The sequence below is a fragment of the Dama dama genome, chromosome 27, assembly GCF_033118175.1.
Source record: "Dama dama isolate Ldn47 chromosome 27, ASM3311817v1, whole genome shotgun sequence".
NCBI classification, from domain to species: domain Eukaryota; kingdom Metazoa; phylum Chordata; class Mammalia; order Artiodactyla; family Cervidae; genus Dama; species Dama dama.
The window spans coordinates 49,846,571-49,868,438 of record NC_083707.1 but is presented as its reverse complement, the minus strand read 5'-3'; the positions used below and the strand labels follow the sequence as shown (position 1 = coordinate 49,868,438).

The following is a 21,868-nucleotide window of genomic DNA, read 5'->3' as shown; positions in this document are numbered from 1 at the left end:
TCTGCAATCAAAGAAAACATCCTGCCTACCCTTCCTTTTGGTTGCCCTCACAGCTGTGGCTTTATCTGATGATTTTTTTTTTTTTTTTGTAAATTATGAGCTCATCTAGGAGGCGTCAGTGGAGGGTTAACAGAGGTTATCCTTGAGGTGTCCTTGGATGCAGAGTACAGTTTGAAGTCAGACTTGCTGAACCAAAATCCAGCCCTTCTGATGGTCCCACAGCATGGCCTGCCCCAGCCTGATGTTCATTTATGGGTAGAGCCTCAAGTTGCCACTGGTCTTTATCTTTAAAAACGAGGTGATCGGGGGCAGGAAAGAAAGCTGGAAGCCAACAAAACCCACTGAAATGTTGTGAAGTAATTAGCCTCCAACTAATAAAAAAAAAAAATAAATTAAAAAAAAAAAGAAAGCTGGAAGCCAGAAGTCACTGGCCCAGGTGTCTGGCTCCATACTCGTATAATGGACAAAAGTGCGTCTCCTCAGTTTGAATTGGGGACTAGTTTAGAGGGGACTAGGGCTTCCTGTCGTGTGTTCGTTCCTCCCCCTTTGTCACCTGCTTTCTCGAGTCCAAAGACTTAGAGCTCTTGGTCTGTCTTTAGTGGAAAGGGAGGGTCCTCGGACATCCTGGGATCCAGGCTCGCTCTGCCTGTGCTGCCTGGCCTTGGACAGAGAGACACACACCTTCAGTACACTGCAGCCCCCACCGTTTATAGAAATGAGATGTCTAGTGCTTCGTTGGAGGAGTTAATGAGGATTAAGTCACAGTGGCTAAAACATTACCTGGGGAGATGGCTGACTTGGTGTTCTGATCAGACTAGTCGGTCCCTTTCTTTCTGCAGCTGTGGAGAAGGGAGGTGCCGGCTGGATCCACGCTGTAGAAACAGTGATACTGCTCCTCTGGATCAGCTGTCTTCACCTTGCTCTTCACTCTGCAGGAGGTGCTTAAAACTTGGATTCCTCCATGTCCTGGCCTGCACCTGAGAGGTCTCCCTGCTTCTCTAGCCTGTATTTTTCCTGTCTCCCCAGATCCATGGAGTCCAGAGAACTCTTTCCAATCTGAACCTTAGCACTGGGGCAGGGTCAACAAGAACACTCCCATGTCCTCCAGAGATGAAACCATGCAATACACATGGTTTGTAGCTCAGATTGGGTTCCTCTGCAAACACCTGAGTACCTGTCCTGTATCAGGCACTATTGGCGCTGGAGATGTGAGCTCCGGGAGGTTAGAGACCTGTCTATTTTGTTCACTGTTACATGTATGAGCCTGCCACAGGCAACAGAGGAATGATAAGTATTTCAGATAAATACTGTGAAGAAAATACAATAGAGGGGGTATGGTAGAAAGTGATAAACAGGGCCTGTTTTTAAATTAGTTGTTCAGGACAGGCTCTGTAGAAAGGTGATACTTAAGCTGAAAGTTATATGATGAGGCAGATCCGTGTGGGGGAAGGGCTGCGGCGTGGCAAAGTCACAGGCCCCAAGGGAAGAACAGGAGGCTGGATCAGGGTGCTGGGGGTGGGAAGGGGCGGGCTGTGGAGAAGACAGGCAGCGTTCCGACAACTTCAATAAGCAATTCAGATTTTATTCTTAATGTGACGGAAGGTTTTAAGCCCGTGAGTGGCATCTCATCTACTTTTTCAAAGAAGCACTCTGCCTGCTGTTTCTCGTGAGGGGTTGGTGAAAGTTGAGGGTCGAAGCAGAGACCAGGTGAAAGGGGGCAGGCCTGGTCCAGGGGAGGAGGTAAGGGGCGGGGCAAGTTGGGAAGCGTCCAATCAGGGCATCTTTTGGAGGCAGAGCTGATGGCCTTGCCGATGGGTTGAGTGTGGATGTGCTTTAGGCTTAGCAAGCAAGTGGACTGACGTGTCGTTTTCTGAGACGGAGAAACACTAGGAAAGAAACAGGTTGGGGTGGGTAGGCTAGGATTCTAGAGTTCAGTTTGGTCTTTTTAATGTTTAATGTACATGTTAGATACCAAAACGAAGACATTAAGTTGGACTCCAGATCTCAATGGGCTGTTACCTACACGAGAGTTGCAGTCACAGGGTCACTTCAGAGGGTCTGTGCGTGTGCGTGCATGCATGTGTGTGCATGTGTGTGCATGCGTGCATGTATGTGTGTGAGCATGTGTGTTGGGGGGAGGGAGCTGTTTACAGGTGGGTGGAGGAGAGGAGCAGTGAACTCCACAGTGACGAAGCCGGCAAGGAGGAGGACCAGGAGTGTGGTCAGCAAAGCTCTGTTGTTTTAGAAACCTGCCTTCGAACAGCACGTTCACGTAGCAGAAGACTTTTCATTCTGAGCGCACCTTGGTTTGATTTGGTTGCTTGGCTTCCAGAGGTTCTTGGCTTTTATCTTGCTGGTTCCATCTGGGTGCGGAGTATTGTTAAGTGATTAAATTGATATAAATTATTCACCGGTCTGTCTTTTAATGTTTTTCTTCTGCCATCTGGAAACCCTCTGCACGGTGGGTGCTGGGCTTCAGTGCTGGGTGCCAAGAATAGCAATGATGACAATTAGCATTTGTATAACACTTGGTAGCTGTAAATCTAGTCTGAGAGTCACCACCCAACTACTCACACACTTCCTCTGGCTGCTTCTGGGTAAAGGATCAGGTGAGAACCCCTGACTAGGAATTAAGTATCTGCTGGACTCTGGCCTGCCCTTTGAACTTCCCTCCTACCACTCGTGCCCACAAGTCCCAGCTTCAGCCTGGCCGATGGCCTTGTCTGGACTATCAGCCCTGTCCCCACGCCTGCTTCTGGTCGTGTAGGTCAAGTTCTCTTTGGGGACTCCTCCTGGAACTTCCAGCCAGACAGACCTCCCATTCCAGCGTCTCCCAGACGGGCCCCACTCACTCGTTTAATCCTGTGTTGATTTCTAGGAACTCTGTTTCCTGCCACTTAACCTTTAATTGATGACGCATATTGCCTTTCTTATGTTTTGTCTGCTTCACTGTGCTGTTAGCTCTCCAAGGGCAAAAACGTGCCTTAGAAGATTTCCTTCCTACCACATGCCTGGCAGTGTCATCTTCTGCCCATGGGAGGGGTTTAATATCTGGATTTATTCTCCTTTGATGCCCTTGTGAGGTCACACAGGCAGTTACTCAGTTCAATTCAGTTGCTCAGTCGTGTCTGACTCTTTGTGACCCCATGGACTGCAGCACGCCAAGCTTCCCTGTCCATTACCAACTCCTGGAGCTTACTCAAACTCATGTCCATTGAGTCAGTGATGTCATCCAACTATCTCATCCTCTGTCATCCCCTTCTCCTCCTGCCTTCAATCTTTCCCAGCATCAGGGTCTTTTCAAATGAGTCAGTTCTTCACATCAGGTGGCCAAAGTATTGGAGTTTCAGCTTCAGCATCAGTCCTTCCAATGAACGCTCAGGGCTGATCTCCTTTAGGATGGAGTGGTTGGATTTCCTTGCAGTCCAGGAAACTCTCAAGAGTCTTCTCCAACACCACAGTTCAAAAGCATCAATTCTTCCATGCTCAGCTTTCTTTATAGTCCAACTCTCACATCCATACATGACCACTGGAAAAACCATAGCTTTGACTAGACAAACCTTTGTCGGCAAAGTAATGTCTCTACTTTTTAATACGCTGTCTAGTTTGGTCATAGCTTTTCTTCCAAGGAGCAAGCATCTTTTAATTTCATGGCTGCAGTCACCATTACAAACGAGGAAACTGAGGTGGAAGTGGGTCTTCCTGGGGATGGGGGGCACTCGGCTTGTCCAGGGTCACACAGCAGTTAGTGACAGGACTGGGACCCGTATTTCGACCACCAGTTCCCATTTCCAACCTCCTCTGAGTCCACAGTCCCTGAACAACAGGTCGTTCACTGTTCATGGTCCTCACCTACGTCCCCCTTGCAGTGCTCCCTCTCATTTATGATGCTCCACAGACTTTGGGCTGAATCCCTGAAGCTTGGAAGAGCCTTGCTGGACTGTGGCTGCTTTCCTCTTTCCTCCCAGGTCAGAGGCAAATGCCGGGGACTAGTTACCCTTCTTTCCTTTATTAATGGTTTCTGGTTATAGGAGCTACAGCGTGTGTGGGCACCTTATTTTGCCTGGGGCGGCTGCAGTGCACCCTTTCTTTATTGTATCTGCTCCTGCAGGGCTGAGCATGTGCTTTCTGGAGCCTATGGAGAGGTTTTGAAGGGAGTCCCTGTAGAATTAACAGGGCAGGGTGGTTCCACAGAGACCTGGATGACTTCTAGTTACCTCTCTTTCCCTTTAGATCCAGCCTGGTAGGGATTGCTGGAGGACAGATGGGTAGCCTGTGTGATGCAGTGTGTTCCAGACATCAGCTGTTGATCTATCGTTTGTTAACAGACAGGACGGGAGTCTGGGACTTCATGGAATGTCCCTTGGATGCTCCCCTGCAGCGGGTAGACCTGTGCTAAGGATCCTGCTCCTGGCGTTCTTCGCTTTAGCTTTAGAGAAACACAGAGTGGTGCATTTCTTTGACACATGCATTGCATCAGAGCTTTCTAACCTGCAGGGCTCAGAAATTCCCACAGAAGCAGGAGTTCTTACAGATAAGACCTAAGAAGTTACAGGAGCTCCAGCTGTGATAACGCCGCCAAGAGACATGCAGTGTTATTAGCCTTCTGCACTGGGATTCAAGACACAGCTGTTTGTGCCCAGATGTGCTCAGGCTGGCCATGGCCCTGAGGTGAAGAGTTTTTGAGATAGGACTATATTTAGTGTTTCTGGTGGGAGAGAGGCTCTAGTTTCTTGCTGTGAGAAGCAGGCATCTACAATGCTAGGGTTCATCCATTCATCCAGCACATACTGAAACAGTTTCCAGGTCCTGTATCCTATGTGCCTAGCAAAGAAGATAAATGACGTTTTATTCCTACTCTGGAGGGAAACGAAACATCTATACAGGTGAATGCAGTACAGTTAAAGGGAGAGAGGGGACCACACTCGGGTCAGAGGAGCAAAAAAGACTCAACCAGAAGAGTTAAAATTTAAGCTGGACCTTAAAGGCGAACAGCAGTGGGGAAGGTGGGGGAAAGGAGGAAGACATTTGAGGCAGAGGAAAAAGCAGAGCAAAGGCACACAGACATTAAAGCTCTGGAAGTATTTGGAAACACAAGGTTAGTGAGGCTGGAGTGCGGGAATGGTGTGGGGGAGGGTCAGGGGTGTGGACCCAGATTGTGATCCATCTGAATATAAACTTTATCCTGTAAACAGCATGAACATTTTCAAGCAGGGGGATAATTTCATGAGGGGTGAGGGGTGTATTTTTTAAGGATGATAACTCTAGGGATTTCCCTGCTGGTCCAGTGGTTAAGAATCTGCCTTGCAATGCAGGAGACACAGGTTCAGTCCCGGGTCAGGGAACTAAGATCCCATGTGCCACAGGACAGCTAAGCCTGTGTGCGGCAGCTTCTGAGCCCACGAGCTTAAGGGCCCACAAATTGCAACGAAGACCTGACGTAGCCACGTAAAATAGATGATTTTTTATAAAACGGATGATAACTCTAGAACAAGCGTTCTCAGCCTTGGCACTGTTGAGATTTCGGGCTGGATCATTTTGATCTAACTGTCCTGTGCATTGTCGTGGCATCCCTGGCCTCTACCTACTAGAAATGTTAACAGTCCCCTCTCCCCTCACACCCCAGAGGGACCGCCAAAATATCTCAAGACATTGCCCAGTGTCCGCTGAGGACAAGTTTACCGCCAACTCCACTTGAGAACTACTGTTTCAGAATCAAGCAGTCTAGAAAATCAATTGGAGTTGGGAGATTGGAGTCACGCAGACAAATTAAGAGTAGATTGTCATATTTCACATGAAAGTTGGAGGTCCTGAACTAAGGCAGCAGAGCCGGAATTGAGAGGATGAGCTGAATTCAAGGGAGCTGTCAGCCATGCCTGGCCTGTCCTAGGCGCCTGAACAAACAGGGTTGAGCCTGAATTGGGATTCCTTACTTAAGCTTCGAACACCGGGAACAGCTTGGAGGGGTGGAAGGAGGCCTGGCTGGGAGTCCACCCTGTTGATGGGTCAGTTCTTGTTTAGGGGCCTGAGGTGGCCAAGTCCCTTAACATCCCTGGATCCCAGTGTGCTTCAAGTGTAGAATGTGTCTAAGACTACCTGCGCCTCTCTCGTGGAATTCTAAGACTTCACATTGTGAAAGCCCTTTGAAAACAGCAGTGCACTGTCCAAATGCACAGTCATTTCTTGATGTACATGCTTAGGAGTGAGGGCAGTGGGCTGGAGCTTACTCAGGACACGAAGGAGAGCGAGGAGATCACGGATGCCTCCAGCTGTGGGCTCATGGACGCTGAGGCTGGACTCCATGAAGCTCATGAAGCCCTTGAATGGGAGATGGGATGTTGGCGTTTGGCAGGGAGACGGTTGCTGGTGTTTTGGTGATTAACGTCTCGGCTGTCTGCGGTGGAACTCTGTTATAACATGATGCTGTTCTTCATCCTTCTAGCAACAGACTCTCGAACTAAGCGTCAACCAAAATCTGAAGGTTCTGTGTTAAACACAGGCAGCTGGGTGGATACAGCAGGGGAGGGAAGGGCCGGTAAATCAGTGGTCTGTTTTAAAAATCTTGTGATTATCTTTGACCTGGAAACTTTTCGTGTTCCACCTGTTGCTATTGGTTCTTAGGACACAACCCTGGAGAGCAGTGTGCCCTTGGGCTAGGCACTGACTTTTCTGGGGGCCTTGTTTGCCTCCTTTGCTGAGTAAGGAGAGAACTTTAGTTATCTAAAAACAGAGACAAAGCATTGAACTGATGGGCTCCTGTAGTCTCTGTGATCAGAGGAAGGCCTTTCTATTGAACTGCAAGCCATGATCTTTTGCTGGATGTATTGGTGGTGGTGGTTGTTTAATCACTAAGTGGTATCCGACTCTGCGGCCCCATGGACTGTAGCCCACCAGGCTCCTCTGTCCATGGGATGTTCCAGGCAAGAATACTAGAGTGGGTTGCCATTTTCTTCTCCAGGGTATACTCCCAACCCAGAGACTGAACACATCTTCTGCATTGGAGGTTGATATGAGACAATTTTTACCAAAAGCAGCTCTCTGCTGGGGAGTAGGAAAGTGATCGAGTGATAAGTGCAGGCATACTGTTTGGTACTTTTCAAGTTCAACCTACTTATTGAAAAAAACAAGGCCTGGAGAATTTGAATGATTTGTCCAAGAAGGTTTTGCTGTTTGGCTGCTGAGGGAGGCCCGTGCCCCTGGGTACCCTGCCTCTCAGACCAACACATTGTCTACATCAGACACAAATGCCTTTTGCTGGACGTTCCCAGCTCTGTGCTCTTGGTTGTCTTGGGAAGAACAAATATGACTCAGCCTGTGTCAGAACCAGGGTGATGGCTTTTTTCTCCTTTTGTACATTTTCACTTCATTTAAGGTGAGGACTGCTTGCATCACTTCCCTTGTTGGCATTTTGGTAGTTCCAGTTGTGATGTTTTCCCAGGCCCACCTCTATGCTGGGCTGGGTCTCCAGGAAGGCCTGGAACCAGGGATGTGGTTGGAGCCACTGGGATGGACTAGAGATATAGGGTTATATCCCTATTTTAATCCCTAAATGATACTGGAAAGAATACAGTGTGACTCAGGCTTTGTCCAGGATGATTGAGCACCTTGCATATGTACCTACTTTAAGACCTGTGATGTGTACCTGTTACAATAGGGCTGCACACCTATTTCAACACCAGCCATTCATCCTCTAATGCTTTTGCCAAAAGCTTATTGGTTTTCTAGTATGTAAGACATTTGTATACAAGTGAGAATTTTGCTGAAGGGTGAGACTCACTTATGTTGCCCCAGAGTTTCTAAGTAACTCTAGAATGAAAATGTTTCCAGTCCAAAAATGTTGTATATATAACTTTTCTAGAACATGCTTGCGGTATACTTGGTAAGGAACAGAGCACTGGCAGGAGTGGAGTACTTCTTTGTCACCCTCCCCTGTGGGTTATTAATAGTAGCAGTAAGAAGTCAGGCTCTCAACAACAGCCTTTTGAAGCAGAACCACTCACCTGATGGTGTAATAAGGCCGCTCAGGTGAGTTGAAGTGGCAGCAGGCAAAGGCTTCCACTTGTACATCCAAAATTAGCTCCAGCAATAGAGTACCCATGTGCTGCTTGAGCAAGAAGTACCAGTGATCTCCTTGGTCATCTCATATCCCCTCCTCAAATTGTTTTTCGTGACGAGACCTTTTTGGGGCAAGGAGGAGTTTTGGATTGAGAAGATGACGCACATTCTCTCATTTTCCACGTGAAATGAACCATTTTTACTCATTACCACTAAGAATAGAGCGTATAAAGGGGGCATTTCACAGCACATCTGTCCTTTGGTCCTTTTTAAAAAATCTCCTACGTCTCCTCTGGTTAGTAACACACAGGGTCAGGTCAGCAATACTTTCAAGCTGCACTCACTTTTTGTCTGGACCAGAAGTGACATTTTAGTATAAAACTACATCCAAATTGGCCCCTAAAATGCAATCCTCCGACCTAGAGGAGATGATCATGTGAGAGACTCGCTGGCTATCCGAAAGCAGATTTGTTTGATGTTAACAGCAGATAGAACCCTCCGAAGAGTGATTCAGTTCTAAAATAGGCAGGATGCATTATTGATGGTGGCTGCCCAGTGATTCCTCTCAGAACCAAGAGGAAAGCAAAGGCATCATTTTCTGGGCTTTGGTTAATGGTGACTTAAACAGCAGAAACTGACCGTTTCCTGGCTCTAAAATCACAGTTTCCTGGCTGCTACTCAGTTTGCATGTGTTGGTTCTAGAACAATTTTTCCATCTTGCCTCAATTTCTGAGGTTGAAGAACTTTGGATGCTATTACTGCACCTATTTCCTAATATACCAGATTGAACAGCGTCTCTTCATCCTCTGTGTCAGACTCTTCCACTCAGCTCTCTGAAACTCCAAATAAACTCCACATGGCAAAATACAGTGAATAGGCTGGGAAATGTGGTTGAGAATGGAATAAAATAAAACATAAAGAAAGAAGATTCAAAAGCTGAATAAGTGTATCACTAAAAAAGAGCCTCGTGGACACGGCAGTTTAGCAGTATGGAGTGAGGAAGTACTGAGTGAGTGAGGTAATAGGAACACCCAGGGGTAGAATTGCAAGGACAGCTTATCTGGAGTGAGGAACAGGATGTGGATTCCGTGTTCATCGTGGGTGCTCACCTGAGAAGTGAGGGGAAGGCCTGGGAGCATGCACATGAAAGATTTAACTACACTCTCATATGGAGGATTCTTTTTCCTTATATATCTCCCTCTAAGTGACCGTTTTTTTCCAGTTATTATTGAGATATAGTTGCCATATAGCTCTGTATGAGTTTAAGGTATATAGCATAATCCTTTAATTTACATACATCCTGAAGTGATTATCACAATAAGTTTGACAAACATCCATCATCTCATAGACACAAAATCAAAGATGTAGAAAAACTAAATTTTTTTCTTGTGCTGAGATCTCTTAGGTTTTACTGTGTTAACAACTTTCATATTGTAACATACAGCAGTGTTATGTTGTACATTATATTTTGAGTACTTCTAACTGAAAAGTTCCTGCTGGGTGACTGCCTTCATTCAACTCTCCCTCCCCTCAATGCCCCCTGTTCCAATAGCCACAAATCTGATCTCTGAATTTCCTATGAATTTGTTTCTGAAGTGTGATTGACCTGCAACACTGTTAGTTCCTGTTACATAATGTAGCGATTCCATATTTCTATACATTTCAAAATGATCAGCAATAAGTGTAGATACAGTCTGTCACTATACAAAGATACTGGTTGTTGACTAGTCCCCACATTGTACATTTCATTCCTGTGACTCATTTATTTTGCACCTGGAAGTTTATGTCTCTGAATCTCCCTCACCTGTTTCTTTCCTCCCCCACCCCCATCCCTTCCCCTCTGGTAACCACCTGTTTATTCTTTGTGCCTGTAATGCTATTTCTGTTTTGTTTGTTCATATGCTTTGTTTTTTAGATTCCACATATAAGTGAAATCATACAGTATTGGTCTTTCTGTGTCTTATTTCACTTAGCATAATGTTCTTTAGGTCCACCCATCTTGTTGCAGATGGCAAGATTTCGTTCTTTTGTGGCTGAGTGAGATTTAGTTATGTGTGTGTGTGTGTGTGTGTATTTATCTATACACCATATTTTCTTTTTTTTTTTTTAAACATTTATTTATTTAACTGCACCAGGTCTTAGCCGCAGCATGTGGGATCTAGATCCCTGATCAGGGATCGAACCTCGGCCCCCTGCCTTGGGAGCACAGAGTCCTAGCCACTAGACCACCAGGGAAGTCCCCTATACACCATATTTTCTTTATCCATTCATCTGTTGACAGGCACTTAGGATGCTTCTGTGTCTTGACTATTGTAAAACTGCTGCAGTCAACATAGGGGTTCACTTATCTCTTTGAATTAGTGTTTTCATTTTCTTTGGATAGATACCCAGGAATAGAACTGCTGGAACATATGGTGATCTTATTTTTAGCTTTTTGAGGCATGTCCACTCTTTTCCACAGTGGCTGCCCCAGTTTACATTCCCACTGTAGTGCACATGGAGTTCTTCTTTGCATGTTGTTGACAGCATTTGTTATTTGTTGTCTCTCTTGATGTTAGCCGTTTTGACAGATATGTGGTGATATCTCATTGTGGGTTTGATTCACATTTCCTCAAAGGTTAGCGATGTTTAGCATCTTTTCATGTGCCTGTCATTCATCTGTATGTCCTCCTTGGGAAAATGAATATTCAGAAAATCCCATGGATGGAGGAGCCTGGTAGGCTGCAGTCCATGGGGTCGCGAAGAGTCGGACACGACTTCACTTTCACTTTCACTTTCATGCATTGGAGAAGGAAATGGCAACCCACTCCAGTGTTCTTGCCTGGAGAATCCCAGGGACGGGGGAGCCTGGTGGGCTGCCGTCTATGGGGTCGTACAGAGTCGGACACGACTGAAGCGACTTAGCAGCAGCAGCCCATGTTTTAACTCGGTTGTTTTCTGATGTTGAGTTGTATGAGTTCTTTGTATATTTTGGATAGTAATACCTTATTGCAGTGGTCCCCAACCTCTTTGGCACCAGGGACTGGTTTTGTAGAAGACAGTTTTTCCATGAACTACGGGGTGGGGTGGTCTCAGGATGATTCAAGTGCATTCCATTTATTATGCACTTTATTTCTATTATTGTAGCAGCTTCACCTCAGATCATCAGGCACTAGATCCTGGAGGTTGAGACCTCTGCCTTATTGGATATATTGTGTGCAAATGTTTTCTCCTATTCAGTAGGTGGCTTTTTCACTTTATTGATAGTTTTCTTCTCTTTGCAAAAGCTTTTTATTTTGATGTCATACCGTGCAGAAAAATAAATTCCACATGGGTTAAAAACCATAAAACTTTTAGAAGAAAATATAGTACATTCCCGGAGATTGGTCTTAGCAATTTTTGGGGGATATGTCTCCTTAGGTGAGGGAAACAAGCAAAAATGAACAAATGAGAGACTTCCTGCTCATATTGACTAGCATCTAGTCCATGTGTCTAGTCCTCCTTCTATTTCTTCTTCCCTCTTATGTGTGACATGTAGATCTTCTTTGTATGTGAGTGTGTGTGTGTGCTAAGTTGCTTCAGTTGTGTCCAACTCTTTGTGACCCTAAGGACCAAGAACCCACCAGGCTCCTCTGTCCATAAGATTCTCCAGGCAGGAATACTGGAGTGGGTTGCCATGCTCTCTTCCAGGGGATCTTCCTGGCCCAGGGATTGAACCCATGTCTCCTGTGGCTCCTGCCTTGCAGGCAGATTCTTTACCTCTGAGCCACGGGGGAAGCCCTAGATCTTCTTTAATACTAAAAGAAAAAGAGAGAGACATCCCTGGCAGTCCAGGATAATATACAAAATCTAAGTGAGGCTCCCCAGCCCCTCCTGCCTCTCTCCCCAGCACCATTTTGAGTTCTTTCCTCCTGTCCTATGTCCCACCCAGACTGGCCATCTTCTGCCCTTCAGCGAGCACTCTTCCTTCCTGTTCCAGGCTTGTCACACAGGTAAACTCTCATCCTGGAACACCCCTCCCTCCTCAGTGTGCCTAGCCAACTCCTTGTCCATCTAGGATTCAGTTTGAATCTTGCTCTTTCAACGAAGCCTTTCCCAATAACCCAGACTAAGTTAGGTCACACAACCACATGCCGTGAAAGTCTGTGCTGTCCAAGCAGTTGGGACCATTGCAGTAGACTAATTGCGTAATACAGTCTAATGTCCTTCAAGATAGGGACATGCCTGTTTCTCTTTGCCCCAGCGCCTGTCACAGTGCCTGTCATGTGGCAGGTGTTCAGTAAGAACTGGTGGATGAATGAATAGAGTCTGTGTTCTGGTCAGGGGGTCCTTGTAGCTTATGGGGGACATGTCCCAGTTGAAGAGCATTTACTGAATTAGCCTCAAAGATGAAGTGTTTAAATACAGGTGATGGGAAGGGCAGCATGCTTTATCCTGGGGAAGAAAGATTGGGAGCCCGCTGGGAGTCCCACATGTAAGTATGTAAGGTATTTAAATTCTAAGATAGGTGATCCTTTAAAGACAAAGCAAGAGCGTCAGTTTTCTTCAGAAAAGAGTGGTTTCCTAACACATTCTCAGTTACTTCCTTTTGGTCAGTGAAGTTCTGTTTGCAGAAGCTAGCTTAGCTGTCATGACTTTAGTCAGTGCTGGTTTTGGTTGCTTGGAGAAGTCTACTAATGGAACAGGGTTTAAATTTTCTATAAAATGGAAGCAAACATACTTAACTTTGCCTTGGTGAGTATTTCTAGGACTGTGACTTGCTAGTAAGCATTGTGGTGAATGCAAACTATTTATAGACTTTTCTTTGGGGAAAACAATATAGTAGTCTTCGATTGTGGAGGTCAGGAGTAGGTACCTGCTGGAAAGAGGAAGACAACTGCCCAGTGATGGCTTCATATATGGCTTTTAAAAGTTGAGGTGTTTCAAAGAGCTTAGGTGGAAATGAAGATGGTGTGCTCTGGAAAACTGTCTTAAATGACTTAAAGATTTGTCATATGACTATGGGCTGTTTAATCACATACTAAATTGCCCTGTACAGGGAGAATCCACAGTCCAGGAGCTGTAGTCAGGTTACTGGAAGTGAAATTCCAAAAAAGTTTTAGCTTCTTGATAGGATTCGGACATATTTAGCTGCATGAAATGTACTAGCTTTGAGTACATCTTTTCTGGTTCCTTTGGCAGCAGGTTAAGGGGATTTAACATGGCAGGCTTACAAAAGTAACTTGGCAGGCTCCCTGGTGGCTGAGTGGTAAAGGGTCCACCTGCCAATGCAGGAGACACAGGTTCGCTCCCTGGCCTGGGAGGATCCCAAGCCTCAGAGTGGCCAGGCCCAGGTGCCACAACTGTTGAGCCTGTGCTCTGGAGCCCGGGAAGTGCAACAAGTAAGCCCCTGCACCACAGCTACTGAAGCCCGCGTGCCCTGGAGCCTGTGCTTGGCAACAGGAGAAGCCACCGCAGTGAGAAGCCTGTGCGCGTGTTCTGCTGGGGTTACTTGGCCGTGTCTGTGCTCTCTACAGGGAGCTCTCTGTGTCTCCATCCCAGGGCCCCAATTCCTGCCACAGTGACAATATCTACTGTGTCGGGTGCTGTGCTAAATGTTCCATACACATGATTTCATTTAATCCCAATAGCAACTGTGATACAGAAGATATTTCTCTACTTGACAGATGAAGAAACTAAGCCTGTGATGGGGGTTGAGGCTAATAATACCTGGTACCTGCAGCGTCACCTCCTGCTCGCCTGTCTCCCATGGTGGGAGGCCAGCTAATGGGAAGGGAAGATGTCCAGAGACATACTGATGGGGATGCTCTGAGTTCAGACCCAGATTTGGGGGACTAATCATCACCACTGGGTTCAGGGTGCATTTCTTGTCTGGGTCCATGAACATGATCTTCAGACTTCAATAGATGTACAAAGGATTGTGGGAGGTTCTGCTCAGATGGGGCAAAAGGCCTAGTCTTTGTCCTCCAGACTCTTCAGATGTAAAATAATGAAGTGTGACCCACTTCCTGCTCGAAGGGCGCTTGGGTAAGATATCTTCATAGTTCCTACAACGTGATAGTCCGCTGCCAAGCTCCACACCACTGGGGAAACTGCTCTTGATATGGTGCTGAGATGAAGACATCGGCCCAGGGGAGTGTGTAGTCTCTGCTCCCCCTCCGAGAACTGTTGCTTTAGGAAGAGAAGTGTCAAAATGTGACACCCACAGAGGATGTCACTTGTTACATTTTGGAGAAGCATTTAGGTGTCTTCCTGACCTCACTAAAGCACTGAGCTGTGAATAGCCCCATTTTAAAACAAGACACGTGGTTTTGGCCTAGAGGGTTTTGTGGTCTCAGCACCGTGGTTCTCAGCCTGCCCTCCCGCACCTTGTAGCTGGACGTGGGCTCCAGGCGAGCTTGCGGGAGCAGCCTGCTGCCCTTCCACTGTGTGTGATCCTTCCTGCCGTGGGCGGCATCTGAGTTCCAGGCCTCGCCTCCCTGCCTTTTCACTGCTGTGTTTTCCCTTGACCCCCTCAGCCTGTCGGCGGACTCACTTCAGGGCGGGGGAGCACTGCTGTTTGCTGGCGCTCCTCCCTGGGCTGGATCTCCGACTGGTGCTGCATGGAGAAATAGGGAGGCTTCTGTGCTCCTTGATGGATGGAAGTTGACCAACTTGATCTTGTATCTTATCTAATGAGTTCTAGAACAAAATTCACGCCCTGAGTAAATCTGTTGCCTAGTTTCTCTGTTTTATCAAAAGGACTCCCCTCCCACTCACAACCAGAACCCGGCTTCCAATCATAGGGCAGAGGTTTGAGTGCCTACTAAGCATGACATCACGTCAGTGCTGGGGTACAGCCGTGAATAAAGCCAGCAGTGTGCCCGCTTTTTGTCCCCTATACATGGTAGAAATGGACAGGTGGTTTGTCTGGTCAATCCCTAGGTTAGGCTTGGGGTCCCTTCTCATCCATCCCCAGGAGTCTGCGTCCAGACTGCTTTGCTTCAAGTCAAGACTACTTTGTGGCCAACACTTCTGTCTGATTCTTAACTCTAAGACTACCTAGTGGCTTAACTTGGCATGTCATGATGAATGGGTATTTGCACCTTTTTTGTGTGTAATTATAAGACACTTGGTACAAAATACATACTCAGCGGGACCTGGGTTACTGTCAAACAGCCAATACTCCTCCATGGGGGAGATGAGGGGGTGAGGGGCCTAGGGAGTGGAGACAGAGGAGGACTTAGAGTCTGAGACCTTCTCTCTGGTTCTGCCCTGAACTCAGCACTGTGAGTTCACTGTGAACTTTGACACAATTTGTCTCTGTGAACTTTGACAAATTGTCCAGTATATTTTACCCTCAAGTTTCTTCATTATGAAATATTAGTGCTAGCCCTACTCATTTTTTTTTAAAACTAGGATGAAATGATTAAATGACTTATATTAGTGTAAGATTATGGAGGTGGCATTATTAATAATTCTATGGGGTGAATGTTTCCAATGTTCCTATTCTCTTTTCCCTCAAGTTCACTTTGGCTCTGAGGCTCACTCTGGCAACAGTGAATTTAACTCTGATGGCATGTTCATCATTTAGAAAGCTTTTAAAAAAATAAAGTACAGTGCTTGGGCTCTGTTCTCAGACTTAATCTTAATTATTCAAGCCTGGGGCATGGGCACTGTTTTTTTTTTTTTTTTTTTTTAAGATCTGCAGGTAATTCTTTAATGTCAGCCAGCGTTGAGAATCACTCCTCTCAGGTTTTGAGGCTGAAGTAGTCTAGACCCAGTTACTGATTTTAAGGTCACCTATGTGTGATGCTTTGCAGGGCACCTAAAGGTTCCTAGTAACATGGAACACCTTAGGTTGGTTTGCTTTCCCTAATCGCCTGTGGAATCCCATGAGGAGCCTGCCTGCTAGATGGCACAGTGCCTCACCACCGTCACCACTGCTTAATGCTTACAATATCCATACTGTGGGATCTCCTCTGATTCTTAGGATGCTGCATGAGGTAGGGCCAATGTTTACCCACATTATACAGCTGAGAAAGCCAAGGCTCGGGCCCGCTCATCACCTCACCCACGCTAAAGAGTGGTGGCTGGAATTCTTCGCCAGGCTGTCTAGCTCTGGAGCCTGCACACTTAAGCACAATACTGATAGGGCCAGAGTCAAGGGATAAAGGGATAAAGTGATTCAATAGTTCATCCCACTAGGGGACTGTAAGTAGAAAAAATATGAGAGACCCTGTGAGTTAATGATTACTCCAGGAAAGCGGATCTGCTTAGCCACAAAACCAAGTAGGCTTGCTTAGCAACAAAACCATGCAACAGAAGCATGGGACATGCCCCCAAACTATAACACAATGGCGGCATGAGACCTATAGCATGCCCAGCGAGCTCAGTAAGTTAAGGATCCCTAGGACACACTCTTTGCACACATTGAAGAAAAGTTGTGAAACTAGCTTGACGATGTTGTTGTTGTTGTTTAGTCACTAAGGAGTTTCTGACTCTTTGTGACCCCATGGACTATAGCCCAGCAAGCTCCTCTGTCCATGGAATTTTCCAGACAAGAGTACTGGAGTGGGTTACCATGTCTTTCTCCAGGGGATCTTCCTGACCCAGGGATCAAACCCGCATCTCCTGTACTGGCAGGCGGATTCTTTACCTCTGAACTTGACCATGTAGGGACAAGAAAACTCCTCTGCTCAACCTGGAGGAGGAGCTGATGACGGAAGCATGAATTCACTCAAGAGAGACAGAGAAACTCTTCCCCTCCCCACTTTTCCTTTGATTATAAAACTGTAGCCCACTAAGTTCTCAGGGCACGGTATCCCTTCGCTCCCACTGCTTGTAAGCCTCACAAGTGTCCTCTTCTGATGAATCTCTTATCACTTTGTCTTTCACTGAATTCTTTTCTGCACTGAGACACGAAGGACCGTACTGGAGCGCTTCAGAAACCCCCTAAACAACCCCAAACCATTTCAGAACGGCACTGCATAATAATTGGTATTTATGGGTAAATACCATACTCCTCTCAGTACTGTATTCACATTTTTGCTGGGGCTTTCTGCAGATGGTGCTTTCGCTCAGGGTGAAGAATCCTCAGCCTGAAATTTCACGTTCAACCACAGGCCAGTGGGGAGAGGCCTCTGGGCACATGAGGGTCTATACTGCCCTGCATATCAGTTACCAAAGCAAACTCCAAGGACCACTGGTTTTTCAGACTTGCCTGCACACTGGGTGCATCTGGGGAGCTTTAAAAATCACTGCCTGGTTGCCCACCTCCGGAGTGTGATGTAATTAGCCTGAGGGGCTGCCTGGCTGCAGATGCTGTAAAAGCTCCCCAGGTGATTCTCCTGTGCGACCAGGATTGAGTACAGTGTTTGGAGGCAGCCAGTCCCTCCAGTGTGAGGGAGTTGCCTCTGTGCGGCCTGCAGAGATTGGAGAGTGAACTTGGGCTTGGAGCACATGTTCCAGCTACTAATGCATTTCATTTCACGGAGCATCTGCCTTCTCTGGGTAATACACGGGGCTCTTTCCTAAAGAAAAAGTGGTTTTTCTTTAACAACTAGGTCAGACTTTGATATGATGGAATTTTATTTTATTTACTTTGATATGATGGAATTAAGCATTGTTCAAACAGCATGGTGACACATAGAGTAGTGCTGTAACTGGGTTAGGTGAGGGCGCTTGTCTTCCCTACAATCTGCTGCCTCCAGGAAAGCTGTAGAGGTTGGGTGTGTTGGAAGGAATTCCTTGAAGGTGAGAAAAAAAATGAAAAGGCAGCACAGAACCTTGGTTCTAGGAAGTTTCTATCTGGCTCATAGAAATGATGGCTTTCCGTTAAGAGAAGATATTTGATCTTACTGCTTTCCCAGAGGTGAGAGGCGAGTACCCCTGTCAGGAGAGAAGTGTACAGGATGCTGTTTGCACCACATGCCACCAAAACCACTTTTATTGTTTAAATTAGGGTGAAATTCATATCACACAAGATTAACTGTTAAGTGAACCATCCATTAGCATTTGGTACAGTCATGATGTTGTGCAACCAGCTTGTCCATCCCGTTACCAAACCTTTTCACCACTGCAAAGGAAACCCTTCCCTGACAAATTCTTTCCATCTCCACAGCTCAGATCACATCTGTCTTCCTCCCTCAAGGCCTTTTATTTTGATTGAAGTATAGTTAATTTACAGTAACGTCTTAGTTTCAGGTGTACAACAAAGTGATTTGATTATATATATGTGTCTATATCTACATTGTTTTTCAACTTTTCCATTATAGTTTATTACCAGATATTGAGTATTGCTCTCTGTGCTACGCCGTAAATCCTTGTTTATCTATTTTATATATGGCAGTGTGCGTCTGTAAATCCCAGCCTCCTAGTTTATCCCTCCCCTCATTCCCCTTTGGGAACTCTAAGTTTGTTTTCTGTGTTTGTGAGTCTATCTCTGTTTTGCAAAGAAACTCATTTGTTCTGTTTTTAAATTCCACGTGTATGTCCACTCAAGTCCCTCCACCGATTCCCGTCTCGGTAAACATTTCCGGAGCATCTCTCCTATGTGCTGGGGATACAAAGATGCCTGATGGTGTATCTGAGGGATATGGAAATAGTAAGAGGAAACTGATGAAAAGAAAACGATTGCAAAACCATAAAGAAAGTTGATGCGAGAAGCACTGGTTGCCTCATCCCAGCGTTGGGAAGGGCTGCCTCTGTAGGGCGCAGGGAAGGAAGGACTCAGTGGGGAGACGGCGCTGGAACTTGGACTCTGCCCACGTGGACGTGGGGAGGAAGGGACATTCTAGGCTGAGGAACCGGTGTGTTCAAAGGTCAGGGGCGGCAAACCTTTTCTGCAAAGGGCCAGAGAGCAAATAAGTTAGGTTTTGGGGGCTGTTGGGCCTGTGTCACAGCCGTCACTGATATGAGGAAGCAGCCACAGGCAGCCTTAAGTAGACTGTGTCGTTGTGTTCCAATAAAACTTTATGGACACCAGAATCTGACGCACAGTTTTCACGTGTTAGCATGTGATTGTCATTCTTTTGATTTTTTTTTTCTCAGCCATTTAACCACTTAAAGACCATTCTTAACTCATGAGCTGTATAAAAACAGTTGGACGCTGCATTCGGCCCAGGCTGTAGTCTGGCCTGTGTACCAAGGCAGGGAAGGCTGAGCTCATAGGCAGGGGCAGAACAGCAGGCGCTAGATGAGCCCATTCTTAGCCCTGGGTGTGAGATTATGCATCTCTGACAAGCTCCCGGGTCGTGGTGCGGCTGAGGTCCTCACTTGGAGTAGCAAGGAGCTGCAGTGTTATGAGGGTCCCCTCACACCCCGATGCTGTGTTAGATGCTGCTGTTGTTGTTCAGTTGCTAAGTCGTATCCAACTCTGTGACGCCACGGACACCAGGCTCCTTTGTCTTCCACTGTCTCCTGGAGTTTGCTCACATTCATGTCCTTTGGGTTGGTGATGCTATCTAACCATCTCATCCTCTGTTGCCGCCTTCTCCTTTTGCCTTAAATCTTTCCCAGCATCAGGGTCTTTTCCAATGAGTCGGCTCTTTACATCAGGTGGCCAAAGTACTAGAGTTTCAGCTTCAGCATCAGTCCTTCCAATGAACATTCAGGACTGATTTCCTTTAAGATGGACTGGTTTGATCTCCTTGCAGTCCAAGGGACTCTCAAGAGTCTTCTCCAGCACCACAATAAAAAAGTGTCAATTCTTCGGCGCTCAGTCAAAAATTCTGTGGGTATCAGAAAATGTAAACGACAATTTTCCGCCTACCAGGTGTTTTCATTCTACTTAGGTTGATGGAAGTGGAAAGGTAAATGGACCCTCCCAGAGCAAGGGCCAGGCAGTGGGGCTCCCCGCTGCTGCATATAGTGAACTGGCCCGTGAGAGGCACGTGGACGGCAGGGTTACGACAGAGGAGCCCCGTGTGGGCTGTGGCTTCCAGTGCATCACCCAGCTTGACCATGTCCATAGCTCACCGCCTCCACTCGCCTTCTGCCGGCATTTGCCCCCTCCTGTCGTTCGTCACTTTATCTTCAGCCTTCCCCAGTGCTGTTTTACACTGAGTGGGGAGACCAGGCTGTGAGTTAGAGCCTTTTGGGTGCGCTGTCCCCCTCTGACTGGGGACATCCTGGCAGCCTCACTCAGGGACGGGGGCTGTAGTGGGGCTCAGGGAAGTCCTGAAGCTGGGGGGCAGGAACTTAAAAGTCCCCTCATCTGGATGGACGGCAGGCTTAAATGGCAGAGGAGGAGGTAAGTTAGAACACCCGAGAGAGGAGGAATGTTGAAACACTGTTTTCTCTAGAGATACCTCCGAATTTTCTTTGTGTTGTATTCCATAGCACTCAGATGCTATAAAGCTCTATAGTATCTTCCTCTAAAGATATAGTAATGTCTTGCTCTAGGCCAGGTTCAGAGGTGGAGAGAAGATTCTGTGAACTTGCTTCATTGTAAGGCCAAAGGACAGCTTTGGCTTTGCACCCAGAGCTGGGGTATCAGCGATCCAAATTGGTGGTTTGCTTTCCCGTTAACTGTGTGCTCTGAGCTTCTTGCCTCATGACACTCACTTCTTGATAGTGAATTATAGACAAGTGTAGCAGGGGCTGGGGCTTGCTTTTCCAAAAGGCCAGTGATCACCTGGAGGAGAATGCTGTATTTAAAAAAAATTTAATAAAAGCAGGACCCAAATCAAGCCGGCACCTGACTGGCCACAGGGAGCTTTGCTGTCTGTCCGTGAGGGACGTGGGTGATGCTGACCCAGGCACACATTCTGGTGGTCTTTGATCTTGAGAGCTGTTCGTTTCAGGTTTGCTGAAAGTATTCTGTGACATACATGTATATATGTCATACATATATACCTACAACTCATACATATATATAAATACATATGTATATATACACATACATCTGTATGTGTGTGTGTGTGCATGCTCAGTCATGTCCAACTCTTTGTGATCCCATGGAATGTACCCTGCCAGGCTCCTCTGTTCATGGGATTCTCAGGCAAGAATACTGGAGTGGCTTGCCATTTCCTATTCCAGGTAATCTTCCTGACCCAGGGATTGAAGCCATATCTCTTGCATCTCCTATATATATGTATATATATATATATATATATATGTGCAAATGTGTGTGTGTATATATATATGTATGTATGTAAATGTGTGTATATATATATTTATATATATATATATAAAATGGAGGGAAGGTGTATGCTCAGGCACACAGCTTCTCAACCAAATAGGCCCTGTGGAAATGGCATGCTACGAGGCAAATACTGAGAGGGGTGTCTGACAGATGGCAGGCGTGTGTTGCTGAAGGTGACATCACTGGGAGATCCAAATGCTGCTGGCCGGTGCGTCGGACCCTGCTTCTTCCAGCTGCACTTCATGCTTACCTTGGAGCTTTCAGATCCCCTCAGACTTGGACTGCAGTGGGCCCAGACCTGGTCTTTCCAAGGCTCCCAGGTGATTCTAATGTGTGGTCAGGGCCAGAGCCCCCGAGTGACATTGACAGTGCCTGCCACTCAGCGGGGACTGGCTGCATTCTTCCCCGCCCGGATGTGGGCAGCTTAATGACCTTGCGGATCCCCAATGCGGGTGGTGGCTGGGGGAGGATGGGTGAGATATGGGGATATGTTTGTGGTTTAAAGATTGCACAGCTAAAATGAGGTTGCTGACAGCTCAGGAATATATTAACACAGTTTCAATTTGCTGACCACTTTCTTTCACTTCTGCAGGAAAATAACTTTGACCCTGAATGCAAAATAGCAAAGCAGAGATTCCTTGGCTCTGAGGATTTGCTACACTGTCTCGTTAGGTTTTGCACGTGTCATTTTATTCTTTTGTTTGCAGC

General features: G+C 46.5%; 1 protein-coding gene across 2 annotated transcripts in view; it reads left to right on the top strand.

Annotated features, from left to right (window-relative positions):
• MYO5B (myosin VB) overlaps positions 1–21,868 on the top strand; it is a 342,213-nt gene that overhangs the window by 120,664 nt on the left and 199,681 nt on the right. Inside the window, exon 1 of one of the 2 annotated variants that reach the window (XM_061131125.1) lies at positions 21,394–21,480. The exons of the other annotated variant lie outside the window; for it this stretch is intronic. Within the exon in view, the coding sequence (XP_060987108.1) occupies positions 21,403–21,480 (78 nt within the window). The 5' untranslated portion in view covers positions 21,394–21,402. Of the gene's footprint in view, positions 1–21,393; positions 21,481–21,868 lie in introns of those variants that run through there. 2 annotated transcript variants of the gene reach the window in all.